A 21,790-nucleotide genomic window follows, 5' to 3' on the forward strand; every position below is an offset into this window, starting at 1 on the left:
AGATCCTAGTGAGACTAATCAACAATTTTTCCACATTTCTTTTATTGCTCACTCTTCACTATACATCTTCATTTGGTTAATAAATCCAAACAGTCTAGTCAAATAAACAGATAATGATTCATCATCTCTCATACGAGCATACTCAAAGTCTCGACGAATACCTAGCAATTTCATAGCTCTAACTTGTGAATCGCCTCTCCATTCTTGCTTCAGAATATCCCCACGCCTCCTTTGCAGTCTCTTGGTTCACAATCTTAGGGAAGATCTCATCTGAAACTGCACCTTGAATCAACCCCAACACGTCTCGAGCTATGGAATCCTGAACCCCAATCTTCTCCTTCTCCGTGAGTTCATCCTCAAATTCATCTGGAATCTCAAATCCTTCATCTACAAACTACCACAAGTTGTGAGACTTGAAAATCGTCTTCATTTGTATACACTAGAAGTCGTAGTTTTCGTAGTTCTGGTGAACACCGAACTTTGTAGCTCAACACCAGATCCAGCCAGTTCGTTGGTTGACTCAAAATCACAGATTTATGCCTCTTGGATTCGATTCAGAGAATGAGACAATGGTCAGTGAGAGTACAAATTACCATCACAAATGACCATTGCAAATCCACTCTCAAATCCAACACGAGTAAAACTCTCGTGCCTAGCACGCTAACAACTTAAACACACCAGGTGCTATGACAGTTGGCACCAATCTAGCCTATGAGCTAGTCTGATATCAGCCATCCTAAAAACTAGAGACCAGAGGTCTCGGGTTTGAGTTCATCCCTAACCACAGCGCCAAGCTTTTACTTAATGTTTCACGTTTTTGAAGTCAATTTATTTTAAGTGAAACATTAAGTGAAAGCTTGGTGCTGTGGTTAGGGATGAACTCAAACCCAAGACCTCCAGTTTATAAAATCAAGGGAATTTAACGAAAAGCTACCAATATTTTTTTACTTTAACCAAAAACCACATTTTTACACTAAAAAATCAATCATGGTACTATTCACTTTACCCTTTATTTTGTCCTTATCGTTATAACTCAAAATTTTCAAGCTATTTTTATTAGTTTTCCTTAAAATCAATTCACACCAAGATATCCAAAAAAATAAAAAAAAAAGTTTTCTTACTAGATGGTCCATATGATGTTACAAAAACCTCTTACAAGCATCCTCAAAATACTCAGAACTATAATTGGCTTAGCATAACTCAAGACAAACGTCTAAGGTGACACAAAACCGAAATCAAAACCTTTCCGCCAATCTAGCAGTAACTGCTCTTAATTTCGAATACACTTTTCCGGCAGGGGACCCTAAGATGAGGCTGCAAAGAGAATCCCTTGCAACCTTAATATTTGCAAAAGATCCCAGTATGTGAATCTTGGTGTCAGCAATCACAATCCTCGTCTTTGTAGCATTCTCGATTGCAAACTTTGTTTTACCACCCTTACCAGAAAGCCTTCCTATAGCACGAGACAAGTGCTCCCCACGAAGGGTTTTAACGTCCTTGATCTCAAAAGACTCTACATAGAGCTCATCCATCCGCAAAAGGGCAATGGCGTCTATAACATCAAAACCCAGCATGAAAGCCTGAACAAAATCAGCGCACTTCTGTAGATTACTTACATCGGGTGTGTCAGCTCTAGTCTTTAACTCAACTTTGCGACCCTTGAGATTCATACGAATGTCTATCCTCATCTGCTCGTAAATTGGGGTGTATATGTCCATCCATGCTTTCTTGAGGGGCGAATAACGATGCGGTGGAACAGAGACTTTCCGGAACTGGACTTGTCCATCTGACATCTCATGAGCCTTCAAAGGCGCAAATGATGGCTTGGGTGGTAAAGTCCCAGGCGATGAATTTGGTGCAGATGAACCTTCTTCGACTTCCATGGCTGTAGGAGCTCTGTTGGACTGCATTTTTAACTCCGCCGACTACGACCCTTCAACAGTTAATCAAAAGTTGATCAATGGATTCCTATAGCTGCACAAATTCAGATATTCGTATGAACCCCCTCTACAAACCAAAACAAACATCTATTACAATAAACATCTACTCTAATTAAGCTCTATATATCAAATTATCAATTAAATTATAAAAGGGTTACTCCAAGCCAATAAGGCTCCCTGTTGCGAGGGTCTATTGTAAGCAGCCCTAATCTTGCTTTGCAAAGAGACTGTTTTCATAACTCAAACCTATGACCTTTCGGTCATAAAGGAGCAACTTTTCCGTTGCACCGAGCCTCGCCTTCATATATCAATTAAATATATAAATATACGAATTTCACTACAGCTTCAATTAATCCACTTCCAAATTTACATAACAGAAGCGATTAAATATTCCCAATTTCATCATTGGGTGCCTGAAAAAACTCTTATCGAGATCAAAAGCAGAACAAATATCCAAATTGACACAGACCCAAATAAGAAAAGACAAAGATTTCATCAAATTCAAACAAAGAAACAAATATAAACGGATTTTTCAACATACCCACAAGACCTTAGATCATGAACAGCCTAATTCGATAGCGTCTAAGAAATGATACAGAAAAATGGACCTTCATGATGAAAATGAAAGTACCTGGACCGGGGTGTAAGTAGATTTTGAGCTCTTCTTCTCTCTTCCTCTGCGGTTTCGTCGATAAGAGAGAGCACAGAGAGGGGCGGGTAGAATTAATTAGGTTTTTGATTTTATATGTAGTAGTTTTTTGGGTATGGATTGGGCCTTATAGAGTAGGCCCAACTGTTATTTATTTATTTATATATAATGATAGCGTTGGTAAGTTAGATAGTTAAATGTTATAGAGTAGGCCTTAAGAAAGTGCATCAAAATTTTTGTAAAAAATGTGTCTCAATTTTAATATAGTTGCTTACGCTCATAATATATTTGAACGATCTAACCGTCTTAATGTTTTGGTCATTTGTTATAATTTTGGATATACAGTTTTTTTCATGCATAGGTTGACTTATCAGTATATCAATAGCACCGCTCGGTGCACCAAGTGTCATTATACAGTTTTTTTATGCATAAGATAATCTAAAATAATCGATAACACTACTCAGTGCATTAAATATTATAATACAAGTAGTTCAAATTTTATTTTTCAAGTATCTAATCACTTATATTATTCTACAATTCGATAGCATAACAGATCACTACGACCCTGCTTCAACTTCCATGGCTGTAGGAGCTCCGTTGGACTGCATTTTTAACTCCGTCGACTACGACCCTTGAACGATTAATCAAAAGTTGATCAATGGATTAATATAGCTGCACAAAATCAGATATTCGTATGAACCCCCTTTACAAACCAAAACAAACATCTATTACAGTAAACATCTACTCTAATTAAGCTCTATATATCAATTAAATTATAAAAGGGCTACTCCAAGCCAATAAGGCTTCCTGCTTTGCGAGGGTCGAAAAAACGTCTATTGTAGGCAACCTTACTCTTGTTTTGCAAATAGGCTGTTTTCACGACTCGAACTTATGACATTTCTGTCACAAAGAGCAATTTTTCGGTTGCGTCTGAAGCTCGCCCTCATATATCAATTAAATTATAAGTATACAAATTTCACTAGGGCTGGTTCGATATAGGATCCCAAACCAAAAATTTTGTCCCGATTCCCAAACCATAATTTTTGGGATTCCCAATTTCAAGACCAATCCCAAACCAAATTTTCGGAATTCCCAAAATAGTTTCGAAATTTCAGGACAAATCAGGAATCCCGAAATAATTTCGAGCTTTTAGGCTTTTTTCGGCTTTTTTTGTTGGGCTTTTGGGCTTTTCGGTTTTTGGGCTATAATAACTTGTCTGTGCTGCTGTGCAGTGCGCAGTCAATCTGTGCATATCTATAGTTCCCAAGCATGAATGAGGTGATCAAGTTATTTTGTTGAAATAAAATCAAACCAAAATCCTTGGATATATCCCCTACTCACAATAGCCAATCTGATCTGCCTATTCTACTACACATGCATGCAACAAAAATAAATTAAGTAACAAATCCAAAAGCATAAAAATTAATCACATGCGAAGGTTTCAAAATAAATTAACCCAAAAGCAAAAAAATTAGTTACAAGCCAAAGTTTCAAAATAAATTATGTTACAAACCAAAAGCAAAATGAAAAGCTTAAAGTTTATGAAGATTGTTGGCCTCTTCGGCCCCTTGATCTTGTTGATGGTTGTGGTTGCTCCCTTCTTGTTGGTACTTGTACTCTTCCCCTTGATGTTGATGGTTGAGCCCTTCCCCTTAAAATGGGTGGTCGTGGAGGTAATGATTGATTTTGACATTGTTAAACTTCATCTTGAGGTGGTCGAGGAGGTGGTGGCGGCATTTCATTACCTTCTGTTGTATTCTCCTCACATCCCAAATTAGCCGTGCCTAAAACAATAAACCACAAATCATTTAGATTGAATTATAGTCTAATAGATAATAAATACTAATGGCAATAGAAGAGAAGAAGGGCTCTGGTTTGAGAATGTACGTCATATGAGCTCAACCGGCACATATCCAATGGCAATGGTACCGCCACAGGTCCACAAGGCATGATGGCTTATAACCAAGACCAATACATGATGCCAATGAATTGGAACCACATGTACCCTCCACCGTCCGTATGCGAACCTGCATCTACCGATGAATTACATGCCATCAGATTCAAAAGCAGCAACTGATCCTTACACTATCTGCAGTGACGACAATGTCAGACAATGTCCATGGTTGCTCTATCATGTAAACAATCTCGTTTGAGATATAAGTGCAACATCAGAAAATTTTTATGTGATACAAAGAGAATGAAGCTCATTCGAATTTAGAATCAACAAATTTAAGCAAGTGCCTACAAGTTTTACATTACACGAGCTCGTTTTCAAAATAAAAGGCAGGTATATGGTGAGGACTGCATAATCATATTAAGGAACTGAGTGTACAAACGCATCAGAGATTCCGAGAGTTGGCTTAATGCTTTGGCGAGGACGCTAAATACCACATCATCCCAGACTAATTGGAATCTCGGGAGCCTTCTCTTCGTCATTTAGGTTTTTCGATACTTGGATTCCAGGTAGGTTGAACACCTTAATTTCATTCCCTTTACGCCGAAGTGTAATTATAGTTGTAATTCTCATTACAACTTCTTTGACATAAACCCCATCTGCAGAGTCAGCAATGATTTTAGCAAAAGCACCAGCTTAATCCTCAAATTCTTAGACATGCATGAAATTAGAATGTGTCGCGCAGAGTGAGACCACTTTTTCAGCTTAGTCTTCCAATAATTTCATTCGCCTGCTACATTATTTAGTAGATTTACACGATACCAACTGTACGCGCTCTTGGCCTCATATGATTAATCAATTCTATATTGCACGAAATGAACAGATCACAACTCAACTCACTCCCCTTGTTCGACAAAAGCAGTGAGACTATAGTATTCAACTATATTCATATGCAGTGTCATAAATACAAACTAAAATTGAAACACTCACCATTCTGAGGTTGAACGAAGGCTTATCTTTGATTCCCCGTATGTGGTAGTGTAGAAGCAACTGCCTCTGAAGATATGGACATATTGTGACTTTTCTGTCAGCCAACATATACCAAACTATACATAGTATGAGATAAGAATCATATTATAGAAAACCAAAAACCTCTAATAGTTTCAGACAAGAACACGCACCTCTAATAGAACTTTTCTCCACACCAAGCATGTTGCTTTGCGAAATTCTTGGTTTTGCCTGTCATTTCATACTTGTTGCGGACGCACAATCCACCACAACATAAAGTGCTAGCTAAGAAATGTGACAAATGATAAGAGGAAGAAATGAGAAGAAAAGAACAGATGAATCGATTTTAATTTGTACTGCTAGGTGCACTTGTAAATTTTCACTAAAATCCAAATTTTCCAGATCCAAAAAGTTGCAACCTAATTCATCCAAACAACATTAAACAGTAACCAAAGTATAATGGTTAACCCTGTTTTCTCACATTATCATTGAGCATCCATAACCCCATGATAACTACCATGTACATGACCTACCTATACATATCAATATTAACCAAGGGAAGAGCATACTTCAAAATATGGAAATAAGGTGACAAATAGAACGCACCTTCAGAAATCCTGTAGAAATATGATGATTAAATTCACAACTTTAATAAGCTGGGCAAACTAGTGCTGATTTTGTCGGATGATTGACCATGTACATATCTAGAGAAGTACAAATAGATGGCACCCAGATCAAGCAACTCCAATAAATATAGAAGCCAGCTGCAAAAGACAAACATACAATGAATCGTAGTGAGATGAAGCATGAAGATGGCGCTTTACCGCGGTGGAGGAAAGCAATCATGCCTATGCACCTTGGTGCGGGTTCGATCCCCACCAATCCCTCTCCCCCTAACAACTAACAATTTAACCCACTAGGCTATCGTTTGTCAAAAAAATAAAAAATAATGAGACGAAGCATGAACTGAACAAGTGAAGAATGAAAAACAAACTCTTGACTTTTGCCCCTTCCCTTATTTGCTCCAATAAATTATGCAAGATCAGTGAGACGTACCATTCTTGGAGGCAGGTCTCAACCAATTGAAGCAGCCACATCATAAACGTCTTCAGAGCCAGATGTCTCCACAGATAAATCAGTTATTGAACTAACGTCTAAAAATGCAATGAGGCCATCATCTACTTTCCCGCTTTCGGTAACTACATCGAAGAGTAATTCTTGCACTACCTTGGAAGATATCAAACCCAAACTTCTCATCTGAATCCAGAGTTCAATAACTGAATCAGAATGATATGGTCTACAGAGGAATTTTGATAATCTCAAGAAAGTATTGGAGCCCAGTTCTACTTTTGCTTCTATCATCTCTTGTAGCATTAAATTAACCATGTTAAGATCTCTTTCTTTAACGAAACCAGAAACCATTACATTGTATGTATGTGCAGTAGGAGCCAAGCCGACCTCCTTCATCTGGCGAAAGAGTGACCAAGCCTCTCCAGCTCTACCACCCATAAAGAGCCCAATTATGGCAACTGTGTATGCTACAACATCAAGTGTGAATCCCTCTGCAACTGCTTTTCTAAACACTCTAATGGCCGCATTAAACTTACCAACCTTTGTAAGCCCATCCATGACCACAGTATGAATGTAAGCATCTTGTCCAGGGAAACTTAGGAGAATCCCATGGTACACATCAACTGCTTCATCAACTCTTCTTGCCTTACATAACCCATCTACTAATCCAACAAAAGTATACTTATCTGGTGTAAGACCATTATCAAGCATATCATTATAAAACTTCACAGCAAGAGATGGAAACCCAGCCTTACAAAAATAACAGAGAAGTGAGTTACATAGCAATAAGTCGGCTTCTACGTCAAGTCCACGAACCAACTTGGGTAAGAGATGAAACCTCCTAGACAAACATATGGTGGATAACAAGGAAGAGACAGTACAAGAATCAGGAGCTAAGTTTCGTGATTGCATGCTAACAAAAACATCAATGGCATCATCACACCTCCCAGCCTTGGCAAAGGAGTCTATTAACACATTACAAAGAACAAGGTCAGGGGCATATCCTTTAGATTCCATAATATTTAGAATATTGAATGCTTCACTAACCATATTAGATTTTAAAAATCCTCTGATTAAAGTTGTGTACGTTACAATACTAGGAGAAGAACCAGTCTCGACCATCTTCTCCAATAACTTACCAGCCATATCAGGTCTCTGCAATCGACAAAACCCATTCATCAACATACTCCAAACATTTACAGACACAGTGATGCCCAAAGTAATCAATAGACCCAACACTTGATGTGCCTCCGCTGTATTACCCATTTTGCAAAAACAGCTCATAATCATCTCAAATGTCTCAACTTTTGGGTGATACCCCTGCCGCAACATCATTCTCAATACATCTCCAATGTGACATAAATCATTGAGCTTACATAAATTACATAGTGCAATGTTAAAAGTCAAAAAATTTGGCCTTCGAGTCTCCTTCAGAAACTTAATAGCTAAATCCCCACACCCAATTTTGAACAACGCATCAATGGTTATGTTACGAGCAAATGTGTTTGGAGTAAAACCATAAGTTCCCATTACCTCAATAACCTCAAAAACCATTGTATATGTTGATGCACAAAACCGGATGGTCTTGGTACAACGTAAATCCGACTGTGAATCTGCACAAACGCTCAAGAACACGAAGAACACAAAGAACACAAGGATTTTATCGTGGTTCACCCCAAGGTTTGGGCTACGTCCACATTGATTGTATTGTATTTCTCTGTTGAAGAGGGAGAGAGAGAGCTTAGAGCTTTGGGGGTGTGAGGAAGCTTTGAGAGGGGGTGAGAGGCTTCAGAAATGGCCTCTGAGAGTGAGAGTCAGGCCTCCTTAATTGTGAGGGTGAGGGGTCCTTTTATAGAATAAGGACTCCTCACTTATTACATATCTGCCCCTTCCTTTATCACATAATTACATTTAAGTCCCTCGAGTATTTGTACGAGATCTAAATACGAGGCCCTAAATATGGTATAAACAGTAGTCCCCTAAGTCTTCAGTCAAGAGAGTCTTTTGGCTGGAGACTTGAAATTCAGTCCATGTGTGGGCCGAAGTGGCGGTTGTTCGGAGGCGGTATTTGTATACCCTGCACTGAAGCTTTGTAAGTGAAGCTTTGCAAGTGAAGCTTTGAAGCTAGAGCTCTGTAAATGAAGCTTTTAAAGCTAGAGCTTTTGTAAATGAAGCTTTTGAATCTAGAGCTCTGTAAATGAAGTCTTTGAAGCTAGAGCTCTGTAAATGAAGCTTTTGAAGCTAGAGCTCTTGTGAATGAAGCTTTTGAAGCTAGAGCTCTGTAAATGAAGCTTTTGAAGCTAGAGCTCTTGTGAATGAAGCTTTTGAAGCTAGAGCTCTGTAAATGAAGTCTTTGAAGCTGATTTGACATGAGTGATGCTTATGCATGTTTATGTTGATTGACATGAGTGATGCTCATGGATGTTGACATGAGTGATGCTTATGGATGTTGTCATGAGTGATGCTCATGAATGTTAACAGGAGTGATGCTCATGAATGTTGACATGAATGATGGTCATGAATGTTTATGTATGATTGTTATGAGTGATGCTCATGAATGTGTATGTATGAATGACATGAGTAATGTTCATGTATAATTTGGAGTACTAGGCGTACTTTTGATCACCTGGTTGGTGCTATTTCAGGCCTATGGGCCTCTGCCCTCCACAACATGTCAGCCCATTTGTTTTGGGCTTTTCCTTTTTTTTGTTTTTTTTTTTTTTTTTTTGTTTTTTTTTTTTTTTGTTTTTTGTTTTTTTTTTTTTTGACCCTCTGATGGGGTTTATATATATTACCCTCTGATGGGGTTTATACAGATGTCTCTGAAAGATAATAAAAATAAATTACATCATTCGGGTGGGGTATTTATTCCTTGTTTTGGCAGTGTCTCCATGTGCATCCTTTTTGCTTTCCTCTTTTCTGCTTTCTGAAATATTCTCCCAACGACATGATCTTTTTTCTTTTCTGTTCCCTCTTTGATCTCTCCACTTCCAGACACACTGACTTGCTTTTGTTTTTACTTTCCCTTTTCTTTCTCTTTTCCTTTTGCTTTGTCTGCCACTGCCTTTCTGCTTTTCTTGATCTCCGCACCTTTGTTGCTTTAGACTTGCTTGAATCGACGAATATGACTCATTGGTGACAGCTTGCACCTCTTTTGCTTTTGTCTTTCTTTTTTTTATTTTTCTTTGTTTCTGTTTTGCATTTGCTTTCGTGGGAGTGGTTGATCTGTCACGAGGGATAAATGCATGCTTTTTCTTTTCTCTTTCCACTGCGCCTCTGATTTCTTGAGTATGGGGTCCTCCGACTCGAGCACATTCTCACCATTTTCGTTGTCGCTGGTGTTACCCTGCTCATTCTGCTTTTAGCAGGTGGCAGACAAGAGGAATAATAATAGGATTGTTAATAGAAACTTATCTTCTTCCTGGTTTTCCTCTGATTGCTTATGGGCTGACCCTGGAGATGTAGAAGTGGAGGTCGGAGGTGATGACGGCCTCCAAGATCTTGCCGTGCTTGTCGAAGCGCTCTCTCAAGGCCTCTTTGGGAATCTCCCGCGCCAACCCTCTGACAAAGACTTTGGTCAGTGTGGTAAGAACCACTAGTTCAAGTTACCAAATTCAGGCAAGCTTTTCGACACAAAAAGCACTTATTAATCATCACCAGCCATAAAACACTTGGGTGTACTTATCTTTTAAGCCACCTAAAGCTTTTCCTGAACGAGCCTTTCATCTTCCCCTTCACGGAATACATCTTGTGGTCACTCCAAGCTGCTTGTCCAGACGGAGCAGTAAAAGTCAGAGGACGATCGCTGCAAAAAAGCCAGTAGCAGTCGAAAGATACTGAGTCCCGGCAACCTGCCCCGTCGACGTCGAAAGATAACAGGCAAACGTCTTCTTCAATTTCTCGTTCTAGTCAGTCGTGAAAATCTGCTTAAACAGCAACTCGAATCCGCCTTCGGATAAGGCTTTCGCTGTCAAGTTCACATTGAAATTCCAGAACCCAATTTTTTTTTTTTTTTTTTTTTTTTTTTTTTTGCGTGCTGCTGGAAGAATGGAGGAAACCCAACTCAGCAAGGCCGAGATTTATGAACTCGTGGGATCAACAGGGACTAAAGCTGGACTGAAGTTGGGGTTGTCGGCTCCAGTGGCGTCGGAGACGACGCGGTGGATCTCGGCGCCGGCGAGCTGGGCCTGGGCCAGGCCTTCTTGGGTGAGTGGGATCTCGCCAATCTATTCATTCAGCTCCTCCATGTCCTTGAAAGCTGCCTGGAACCGGGGGCTCCATTTTAGAAATGAACTCGTCCGTGAACCCGACCCGACTCACATCCAGAAACAAACCAAGCTCATTCCGCAGCGAACTCGCCGGTTTCAGGTGGCGCGTGATCGTCGGAGAAGCAGAGTGAATGTCGGACATTGACATCGTTGGAATCGCCGACTGAGGAACTTTTGAGGATTGGGTGTTCCCACACCCAGTCACACCATGGATGTGTGCTCGGGAGCTGCAATTGGGTGATGCGTTCGACTTTTTGTGAGGAGGAGAGAGAATGAAGGAAGGAATCTGACTCTCACCTTTATTTTCTCTTCTGCCATCGCCTTTGATTTTGCTTTCTCTTTACCTGCACTGCACTACCCCTGCCTCTCTCTCCAGATAAATCTCGTCCGCCCATTTTTCCTTCTCTCAGTTGAAAGTTGTTTGGTTTATTGGGTTTGTTGAGTTTGTTGAGTTTGTTGAGGTGAAAGAAATCAGAAGCAAGAGAAAGGTAGAGAGAGTTTTGGTTGTCGAATAATTTTGGGTTTTGCAGATTCACAATGGATATTGTGGTGAGGTTTCACGGTAGTGAGATGAAAAAATGAAAGAGAACCGACATAGCTTTTCGTGTCGATTCCCACAGACGGCGCCAAATGTTGATGCACAAAACCGGATGGTCTTGGTACAACGTAAATCCGACTGTGAATCTGCACAAACGCTCAAGAACACGAAGAACACAAAGAACACAAGGATTTTATCGTGGTTCACCCCAAGGTTTGGGCTACGTCCACATTGATTGTATTGTATTTCTCTGTTGAAGAGGGAGAGAGAGAGCTTAGAGCTTTGGGGGTGTGAGGAAGCTTTGAGAGGGGGTGAGAGGCTTCAGAAATGGCCTCTGAGAGTGAGAGTCAGGCCTCCTTAATTGTGAGGGTGAGGGGTCCTTTTATAGAATAAGGACTCCTCACTTATTACATATATGCCCCTTCCTTTATCACATAATTACATTTAAGTCCCCCGAGTATTTGTACGAGATCTAAATACGAGGCCCTAAATATGTTATAAACAGTATACATTTCGCCATGCCAATAAACCCTAAACAACAACAACAACAACAAAGCCTTTTCCCACTAAGTGGGGTCGGCTATATGAATCCTAGAACGCCATTGCGCTCGGTTTTGTGTCATGTCCTCCGTTAGATCCAAGTACTCTAAGTCTTTTCTTAGGGTCTCTTTCAAAGTTTTCCTAGGTCTTCTTCTACCCCTTCGACCCCGAACCTCTGTTCCGTAGTCACATCTTCGAACCGGAGCGTCAGTAGGCCTTCTTTGCACATGTCCAAACCACCGTAACCGATTTTCTCTCATCTTTCCTTCAACTTCAGCTACTCCTACTTTACCTCGGATATCCTCATTCACAATCTTATTCTTTCTCGTGTGCCCACACATCCCACGAAGCATCCTTATCTCCGCTACACCCATTTTGTGTACGTGTTGATGCTTTACCGCCCAACATTCTGTGCCATACAACATCGCTGGCCTTATTGCCGTCCTATAAAATTTTCCCTTGAGCTTCAGTGACCTACGACGGTCACACAACACGCCGGATGCACTCTTACACTTCATCCATCCAGCTTGTATTCTATGGTTGAGATCTCCATCTAATTCTCCGTTCTCTTGCAAGATAGATCCTAGGTAGCGAAAACGGTCGCTTTTTGTGATCTTCGCTAGATTGCTCCGGTCATTAGTGTGGATAAGTATATAAATGGATAGAGATAGGAAAGCAAACACCAGATGTACGTGGTTCATCCATATTGGCTACGTCCACGAAATAGAGGAGTTCTCATTAATTGTGAAGGGTTTACACAAGTACATAGGTTCAAGCTCTCTTTTAGTGAGTACAAGTGAATGATTTAGTACAAATGACATTAGGAAATATCGTGGGAGAATGATCTCGTAATCACGAAACTTCTAAGTACCGGAGTGTGGTATCGTCTTGACTTGCCTTATCTGTCTCGTAGGTAGATGTGGCATCTTCTCTGGAAGTACTCTTCCTCCATCCAGGGGTGGTATCTTTAACTGGTGGAGATGCACAAGGTAATGTATCAATTTCACTTGAAGCTTACTTGTAGTTTCAGGCTTGGTCAAGCGCGATACAAACCATGTAGTAGGAGTCCTCCAAGTCGTCGAGCTAGGGGATCTGCTAAAAGAGGTGACAGACAAGGTAAGCAATCAGAGCTCCAAGTAATCAGTCCCAGATCAGAACTTTGATTTCGAGTTCCGGCTGATTGTTCACATTCTCCCTATCTTGCCGGCAGCATGAAGGATAAAGAGAAGAAAAATGAGAAGAGATGATATGGGATACTTTTGCTTTTGAAGAAGTAACTTTCCACAGGCTTATTCTTGAACTGGGCTGGAGGGTTTTCTGGTTTCCTCCAGAGTATAAGGCCGACTGAAGAATTTGAGGGTCAAAATAAGTCCATCAAATCTATAGTACGTTCGACCCTGCTGATATGGGATACTTTTGCTTTTGACAGAGTAGTGGATGTATCGGCACGTGTGCTGTTACGCTTGTCTCCACATGCTTCCTTGTATCCTTCTCACTTGCCCTATCTGTTCATCAGGCAGATGCGGTATCTTCCCTGGAAGCATAAGATGTTGAAGATGAGTACTCAAGAGCAATGCCAGGTAAGTAATCAAGTAAGGGGTTCCAAGCAGTCAGTTCCTGACTGGAAGCTTGATTCCAAGTGCTGACTGATTGCTCTCTTTCTCCTTATCTTGCAGGTAAGAACAAGGCCAAAGGAAAAGACAGGGAAAAAACATGATATGGGATACTCTTGCTTTTAACCCTGATGATATGAGATATTCTTGCTCTAGTATAGCTTGTTTGCAGAGGTATTATCGGGGGGAAAGAAAGCTGAATATTTCGAAAGGCTTCTTTGGGAGTGCCCTCTCAGATATGAGGAAGGGTTGAGCATTTTTGCAGGTCTGCCTGTCTGTTGGGGATGGAGGTCAACATATATAGAAGTCTCCCTAACAACAAGTAGTAATGCTATTCCTTTACCCTGCTTGGTCATAACACGGTAGTGGGAGCTGCCAGCTTCACATGTTTTAACTCTGTCAGAGCACTTTAAAAAGTGGTCTGTCGTATCTGGAAAGCTGATGTTGCGTGTAAAGATTACAGATAAGCTTTATCCAAGGAGATCCGGCTCTTGAAGTTGGGAAAGTGGTGCCTCTTCGGTTTTCGAACAAGCAATCCTGTCGGAGATCTGGCTCTCAAGATTCGGAGAACGATGCCTTTTCTATTTTTGAGAAAGCAATCCTGCTAGGGGTCTGGCTGTCGAGATTCGGAGAGCGGTGTCTCTTCGATTTTTGAGAAAGTAATCATGTTGGGAGTCTGGCTCTCGAGATTCGAAGGGCGGTGCCTCTTCGATTTCGGAGCAAACAATCTTGTTGGGAGTGTTTTCTCGAATGTGAGAAAAGGTTGGGCATGTTTGCTAGTCTATCTTGCCACGAAACACAAAGGTTGACACACAGGGACTTTCCAATTATCCAGCAGTGGTACTGTTCCTTTACCCTTGTGGGTAATAATATGGTAGCTAGACCTTCAAAATTTATGTGTCTAAACTTTGTTAGTGCTGTTTCTTTGCTATTCTTTTACCCTTCTTGGTCAGAGCGGTGTAGTGGGAGCTGCAAGCTTCACGTGTCTCAACTTTGTCAGAGAACTTTGACAAAGTTATCTGTGGTACCCATGAGCTAATGTTGCGTGTGGGAAGTGGGTGATTGAACAATAAGATTCATGTGCTTTCTACTTCACCAGAAATCTTCGACATAATGCCCATAATTTCCGCAAAGCTGACAGGTGCTGACAAGGCTGGAAAAGTAGGTGCCTCTTCGATTTTTGAGATCGGCCCTCGTGGTCTCTGAGCAGCCCAGCTTTTGAGAAAGCAAGCGCCTCTTCGATTTCTGAGATCGGCCTTCGTGGTCTTTGAGCAACCCAACTTTTGAGAAAGCAAACGTCTCGTGGTCTCTGAGCAGCCCAGCTTTTGAGAAAGCAAACGCCTCTTCGATTTCTGAAGCTCCGTCGAGTGCAGATTTTTATAGAGGCTGGCATTAAGTTCCAAAGCACACTTGAATCTCCACCAGTAGAAGCTCCATTCTTGCACTTCTAAGATCTTGATTTGTCCGACCTCTTCTCTCTTCAACACCTTTGAAAATGTCTGGCCCCTCCGACCGTCGTTTTGACTTGAACCTTGTTGAAGAGGCAGCCACGCCTTCTCCAGACAACATATGGCGCCCATCCTTCGTCTCCCCTACTGGTCCTCTTACCGTTGGGGATTCCGTGATGAAGAATGATATGACCGCAGCGGTAGTGGCCAGGAACCTTCTCACTCCCAAAGATAACAGACTACTTTCCAAATGGTCTGATGAGTTGGCTGTTAAGGATTCTCTGGTTCTCAGTGTTCAGTGTGCAGGTTCTGTGTCTAACATGGCCCAACGCCTATTTGCTCCAACCCGCCAAGTTGAATCATTGGCGGCTGAAGTGATGAGTCTCAAACAAGAGATTAGAGGGCTCAAGCATGAGAATAAACAGTTGCACCGGCTCGCACATGACTATGCTACAAACATGAAGAGGAAGCTTGACCAGATGAAGGAATCTGATGGTCAGGTTTTACTTGATCATCAGAGATTTGTGGGTTTGTTCCAAAGGCATTTATTGCATTCGTCTTCTGGGGCTGTACCGCGTAATGAAGCTCCAAATGATCAACCTCTGATGCCTCCTCCTTCTAGGGTTCTGCCCAGTACTGAGGCTCTAAATGATCCCCCTCCAGTGCCTGCTCTTTCTGGGGCTCTACCGACTGCTGAGACTTCTCCTAAGCAACCTTTGTGAAGGCTCCCTCTTGTTTGTTTATTTTGACTCATGTATATGTACATATTTGTGACTTATCGGGGATATCAATAAATAGCTTTCCATGAGTAGTTAAAGCAAGTGAATGATTTGAAATTCGAGTTATTCCTTCATTTCAACGTATTGTGTTAAATACACCAAAGCCTTCTTCGCTAAGTTCTCTGAATTTTCTTTTGTTGAAGCTTGTATGTTGAAGCTTTGTGAGTGGAGCATGTAGGTTGAGGTAGTATTCCCTTAATTTCCCGAGTGAGGAAAACTTCTCGGTTGGAGACTTGAAAAATCCAAGTCACTGAGTGGGATCGGCTATATGAATCTTTGAACGCCATTGTGCTCGGTCCTGTGTCATGTCCTCCGTTAGATCCAAGTACTCTAAGTCTTTTCTTAGAGTCTCTTCCAAAGTTTTCCTAGGTCTTCCTCTACCCCTTCGGCCCTGAACCTCTGTCCCATAGTCGCATCTTCTAATCGGAGCGTCAGTAGGCCTTCTTTGCACATGTCCAAACCACCGTAACCGATTTTCTCTCATCTTTCCTTCAATTTCGGCTACTCCTACTTTACCCCGGATATCCTCATTCCTAATCTTATCCTTTCTTGTGTGCCCACACATCCAACGAAGCATCCTCATCTCCGCTACACCCATTTTGTGTACGTGTTGATGCTTCACCGCCCAACATTCTGTGCCATACAGCATCGTCGGCCTTATTGCCGTCCTATAAAATTTTCCCTTGAGCTTCAGTGGCATACGGCGGTCACACAACACGCCGGATGCACTCTTACACTTCATCCATCCAACTTGTATTCTATGGTTGAGATCTCCATCTAATTCTCCGTTCTTTTGCAAGATAGATCCTAGGTAACGAAAACGATCGCTCTTTGGTATTTCTTGATCTCCGATCCTCACCCCTAACTCGTTTTGGCCTCCATTTGCACTGAACTTGCACTCCATATATTCTGTCTTTGATCGGCTTAGGCGAAGACCTTTAGATTCCAACACTTCTCTCCAAAGGTTAAGCTTTGCATTTACCCCTTCCTGAGTTTCATCTATCAACACTATATCGTCTGCGAAAAGCATACACCAAGGAATATCATCTTGAATATGTCCTGTTAACTCATCCATTACCAACGCAAAAAGGTAAGGACTTAAGGATGAGCCTTGATGTAATCCTACAGTTATGGGAAAGCTTTCGGTTTGTCCTTCATGAGTTCTTACGGCAGTCTTTGCTCCTTCATATATATCCTTTATAGCTTGGATATATGCTACTCGTACTCCTTTCTTCTCTAAAATCCTCCAAAGAATGTCTCTTGGGACCCTATCATACGCTTTTTCCAAATCTATAAAGACCATGTGTAAATCCCTTTTCCCATCTCTATATCTTTCCATCAATCTTCGTAAGAGATAGATTGCCTCCATGGTTGAGCGCCCAGGCATGAACCCGAATTGGTTGTCCGAAACCCGTGTCTCTTGCCTCAATCTATGCTCAATGACTCTCCCAGAGCTTCATTGTATGACTCATTAGCTTAATACCCCTATAGTTCATGCAATTTTGTACGTCGCCCTTATTCTTGTAGATAGGCACCAAAGTGCTCGTTCGCCACTCATTTGGCATCTTCTTCGTTTTCAAAATCCTATTGAAAAGGTCAGTGAGCCATGTTATACTTGTCTCTCCCAAAACTTTCCACACTTCGATTGGTATATCGTCTGGGCCTACTGCTTTTCTATGCTTCATCTTTTTCAAAGCTACAACCACTTCTTCCTTCCGGATTCGACGATAAAAAGAGTAGTTTCTACACTCTTCTGAGTTACTCAACTCCCCTAAAGAAGCACTCCTTTCATGTCTTTCATTGAAAAGATTATGAAAATAACCTCTCCATCTGTCTTTAACCGCGTTCTCTGTAGCAAGAACCTTTCCATCCTCATCCTTGATGCACCTCACTTGGTTTAGGTCCCTTGTCTTCTTTTCCCTTGCTCTAGCTAGTTTATAGATATCCAACTCTCCTTCTTTGGTATCTAGTCGCTTATACATATCATCATAAGCCGCTAACTTAGCTTCTCTCACAGCTTTCTTCGCCTCTTGCTTCGCTTTTCTATACCTTTCACCATTTTCATCGGTCATATCCTTGTATAAGGCTTTACAACATTCCTTCTTAGCCTTCACCTTTGTTTGTACCTCCTCATTCCACCACCAAGATTCCTTTTGGTGTGGGGCAAAGCCCTTGGACTCTCCTAATACCTCTTTTGCTACTTTTCGGATACAACTAGCCATGGAATCCCACATTTGGCTAGCTTCCCCCTCTCTATCCCACACACACTGGGTGATTACTTTCTCTTTGAAAATGACTTGTTTTTCTTCTTTTAGATTCCACCATCTAGTCCTTGGGCATTTCCAAGTCTTGTTCTTTTTTCTCACTCTTTTGATATGTACATCCATCACCAACAAGCGATGTTGATTAGCCACGCTCTCTCCTGGTATAACTTTGCAATCCTTACAAGTTATACGATCCCCTTTCCTCATTAGAAGAAAATCTATTTGTGTTTTTGACAACCCACTTTTGTAGGTGATCACATGTTCTTCTCTCTTCTTAAAGAAGGTGTTGGCTAAGAAGAGATCATATGCCATTGCAAAATCCAAGATAGCTTCCCCATCCTCGTTTCTCTCCCCAAAACCATGGCCACCATGAAAACCTCCATAGTTGCCTGTCTCTCTGCCCACGTGTCCATTTAAATCTCCTCCTATAAATAACTTCTCCGTCTGAGCAATTCCTTGCACCAAGTCTCCAAGGTCTTCCCAAAATTTCTCCTTCGAACTCGTATCCAACCCTACTTGAGGTGCGCACGCACTAATCACATTGATAAGTTCTTGTCCTATTACAATCTTGATTGCCATGATTCTATCTCCTACCCTCTTGACATCTACAACATCTTGTGTCAAGGTCTTGTCCACGATGATGCCAACACCGTTTCTCGTTCTATTTGTACCCGAGTACCAAAGTTTAAACCCTGAGTTTTCTAGATCCTTTGCCTTAAGACCAACCCACTTAGTTTCTTGTAGGCACATAATATTTATCCTTCTCCTCACCATAACTTCCACTACTTCCATAGATTTTCCCGTTAAGGTTCCTATATTCCACGTTCCTAAACACATTCTACTCTCCTGAACTCTACCCTTCTGTCCTAGCTTCTTCACCCTCCCCCGTCCAATGGAATCAAAGTACTTCTTTTGTGTGTCCCGTGTAAAGTTGATAGGTGCATATGCTCCCAAACAACTTTGAGTGGAGTCGTTCGAAAAGAAGTTTCTATGGCCCCCTTGCTCATTTAACACTGCATCCGGGTGCCTATGGAGATACGACCCTTGCTCACTTATCACTGTGCTCGGGCCACACAGCGCGCCACTTATGGGTGACGCCCTAGCTTTAGCGCGATTTCGTTCTGAATTCATTTTCATAAGGATTCGACGTAACTGTGGAGTGCCGGCTGTCGACTACCTGACGCCCTCCCCCTCCTCCTTTACCCGGGCTTGGGACCGGCAATGTAAGATAAACTGACGTAGGCGGAGATGCCAATAAACCCTCAACAAAAGTAAAAATGTTTGAGATTTTACAACACACCCCATGCTCTCTAGTTCCCTAATAAGCAATTGAATTGTTCTGCAATGTTCCATCATGCGCTTGATCACACCAACCATGTGATCAATCCCAATCTTACTGTGAAAATAATTACGTTGTCCGGCACACCACAAGAAGAATCTCAGTGCAATCAAATCAGAAGAGCAGTTTAATAAAGTGGAATGCACAACTTGATGATTGAGAATGAGTTTACTTCTTTCTCGGTCAAAATTTTTGGGGAAATTTTCCTGGGTTTTGTTAGTTGGACACACCCTTGGTGATGAAAAGTGGCAGATTGGCAACAGGCGCAGTGCTCTGATGATTTGGGTTGGCCAGCTGTGTAGAAAACAATACCTAAATCTCCATACTTTTTCCATGAAAGTTCAACTTTTCCTGCAAACCAAACACTACATAAGAAAATTTGGAAAGACCAAGAGATGGTCAACAAATATAGGTTTTTCTACTTTACCTACATTATATGGGGTTTTTGAAGGTCAATTTCATTTTGAGGTGGATAATGTTTTTGAACTGCTGTCAAATCAAGATCACAGATGCCACTAAGGTTTTGTTTGAATCTTCGCGGAAGAAGAATAAGTGGTTCACCGAGGATAACACCTTGATAGGTGGGGGAGATGCAGCCACAAAGCATGGATTTTGGTCCGACTCATTGATCTTCATTCACCATACATGGGATATCGTTAGTTATGCTAACCAGTCCAATCCTAGGCACTAGAAAAACCCCATATAATGTAGGTAAAGTAGAAAAACCTATATTTGTTGACCCTCTCTTGGTCTTTCCTAATTTTCTTATATAGGTCAAAAGGGTAAATACCGAAAAGGGAATAACTTAACGGAGCATAAACTAGTATCATTGTTCAACTCTCAGGTCCCTTATGGTCAGCATGTGAAAACACCACTGAAGACCCGAAAAATTGCCCTTACATTTAAAATGATCTAAGCCATTCTATCATAATAAAAGCAGGCATAGCATGAAGCAATGACATGCAGAACTGGTCGCGTGATTCGGGATTTCAATGTCATTTACCAAAACGAATGTTTTTTTAATAAAAATGTAAAGTCAAACACCAATGCAACCGACTGTAATGTGTATCATTTCTCAAAGAAACATACAGACCTTGATACTCGAGAAGATTCCAACAGATTCTGGATGTCTTTCTGCACAGAGCAAAGATTCAAGATTGTTGTGAAAAGAGGTGAACTCCGCAAACAAAATTAATTCCAAACCCTAAATTAAATTTCAAAAGGAAGACAGAAACTAGATTTTAAAACACTAAATTAATTACCTAATTTGGGGTGAGAGTGAGACTCGGTTATGGATCGAGAGTTCTGTCTGTGAGAGAAAATCACCCTAGAGAGAATCCCGAGAGAGAGAGATCGCGAGAGAGAGAGCGGTGGCGTGGCCGTGGCTGTGTGGTGAGGAAGGCTGGAGAGTCAGAGACGATAGTATGGTGTGGTGGTGGGCCGGTGGCTGGCCGGAGTTCGACACAGAGAGATGAGATGAGGGCTCGGTGAGGGAGGCTCAGGCTGCGCTTCAAGTGGAGTTCGATGGAATCAATGGAACTGAAATGGGATGAGATCCGACCTAAAAACAAATGAACGGCACAGATTAAATCCAAAATAATGAACGGTTGAAATAATTCTCTTATAATTAAAAAATTATATATATATAATATTTATTTTCGGTTCGATATAGAATTACCGAAAAAATGGAAATACAAAACCGAATCCCGTACCGAAAATTTCGGTTTGATTTGGAATTTTTGGAATTTTTTTCCAGCCCTACATTTGTAATTCACTAGGGCTTCAATTAATCCACTTCCAAATTTACATAACAAAAGCGATTAAATATTCCCAATTTCATCATTGGGTGCCTGAAAAAACTCTTATCGAGCTCAAAAGCAGAACAAGTATCCAAATTGACACAGACCCAAATAAGAAAAGACAAAGATTTCATCAAATTCAAACAAAGATACAGATATAAACCGATTTTTCAACAAACCCATGAGACCTTAGATCATGAACAGTCTAATTCGACTGCGACTAAGAAATGATACAGAAGAAATTGGACCTTCATGATGAAAATGAAAGTACTTGGACCGGGGATGTAAGTAGATTTTGAGCTTCCTCTCTCTTCCTCTGCGGTTTCGTTGATAGGAGAGAGCAGCGAGAGGGGCTTGCAAGGGGAAGATTTTGGGATTGGGCCTTATAGGGTAGGCCCAACTCTTATTTATTTATATTTATTTTAACGGTAGCGTTAATAAATTAGTTAAAGGTTTATTATATTAGCACCCCACAAATTGTTGAATAAATCACACATAGTTAATACACCTCACATTTACTTTTTTCACTTAAAATTTATCTTAATACACCCCACATACTTTCCCATAATACCCCCACACCCCACATTCTCAATATACACCATAGATTTTGTACATACACCCCACATTTTCTATACACCCC

The 21,790-nt window shown here is 41.1% G+C and overlaps 2 protein-coding genes across 14 annotated transcripts; both read right to left on the reverse strand.

Annotated features, from left to right (window-relative positions):
* Positions 1 to 1,102: 1,102 nt before the first annotated feature.
* On the reverse strand, positions 1,103 to 21,525 carry LOC103407608 (uncharacterized). 5 transcript variants are annotated; one of them, XM_070818765.1, is made up of 2 exons: positions 21,422 to 21,525; positions 1,103 to 1,933 (listed from the first exon to the last, which is right to left on the reverse strand). In XM_070818765.1, exon 2 carries the CDS (start codon positions 1,908 to 1,910, stop codon positions 1,236 to 1,238), a length of 675 nt encoding a protein of 224 aa, XP_070674866.1. In that variant the 5' UTR covers positions 1,911 to 1,933; positions 21,422 to 21,525; the 3' UTR covers positions 1,103 to 1,235. The 5 variants fall into 5 exon arrangements, with proteins under 5 accessions (XP_070674866.1, XP_070674864.1, XP_008344731.2 ...); XM_070818763.1 differs by having other exon boundaries at positions 1,103 to 1,974; XM_008346509.4 differs by lacking the exon at positions 21,422 to 21,525 and adding an exon at positions 2,572 to 2,670 and having other exon boundaries at positions 1,103 to 1,974.
* Positions 4,029 to 10,205, reverse strand: LOC103416879 (putative pentatricopeptide repeat-containing protein At1g16830). Of its 9 annotated transcripts, none has more exons than XM_070818761.1 (8): positions 6,917 to 10,205; positions 6,548 to 6,748; positions 6,098 to 6,255; positions 5,665 to 5,776; positions 5,474 to 5,539; positions 4,922 to 5,142; positions 4,477 to 4,622; positions 4,029 to 4,373 (listed from the first exon to the last, which is right to left on the reverse strand). In XM_070818761.1, exons 1-2 carry the CDS (start codon positions 8,114 to 8,116, stop codon positions 6,566 to 6,568), a joined length of 1,383 nt encoding a protein of 460 aa, XP_070674862.1. In that variant the 5' UTR covers positions 8,117 to 10,205; the 3' UTR covers positions 4,029 to 4,373; positions 4,477 to 4,622; positions 4,922 to 5,142; positions 5,474 to 5,539; positions 5,665 to 5,776; positions 6,098 to 6,255; positions 6,548 to 6,565. The 9 variants fall into 9 exon arrangements, with proteins under 9 accessions (XP_070674862.1, XP_070674863.1, XP_070674859.1 ...); XM_070818762.1 differs by having other exon boundaries at positions 4,477 to 5,142; positions 6,917 to 7,221; positions 7,342 to 8,260; XM_070818758.1 differs by having other exon boundaries at positions 4,477 to 5,142.
* Positions 21,526 to 21,790: the final 265 nt, after the last annotated feature.

The sequence above is a fragment of the Malus domestica genome, chromosome 03 (assembly GCF_042453785.1).
Source record: "Malus domestica chromosome 03, GDT2T_hap1".
Lineage (NCBI taxonomy): Eukaryota > Viridiplantae > Streptophyta > Magnoliopsida > Rosales > Rosaceae > Malus > Malus domestica.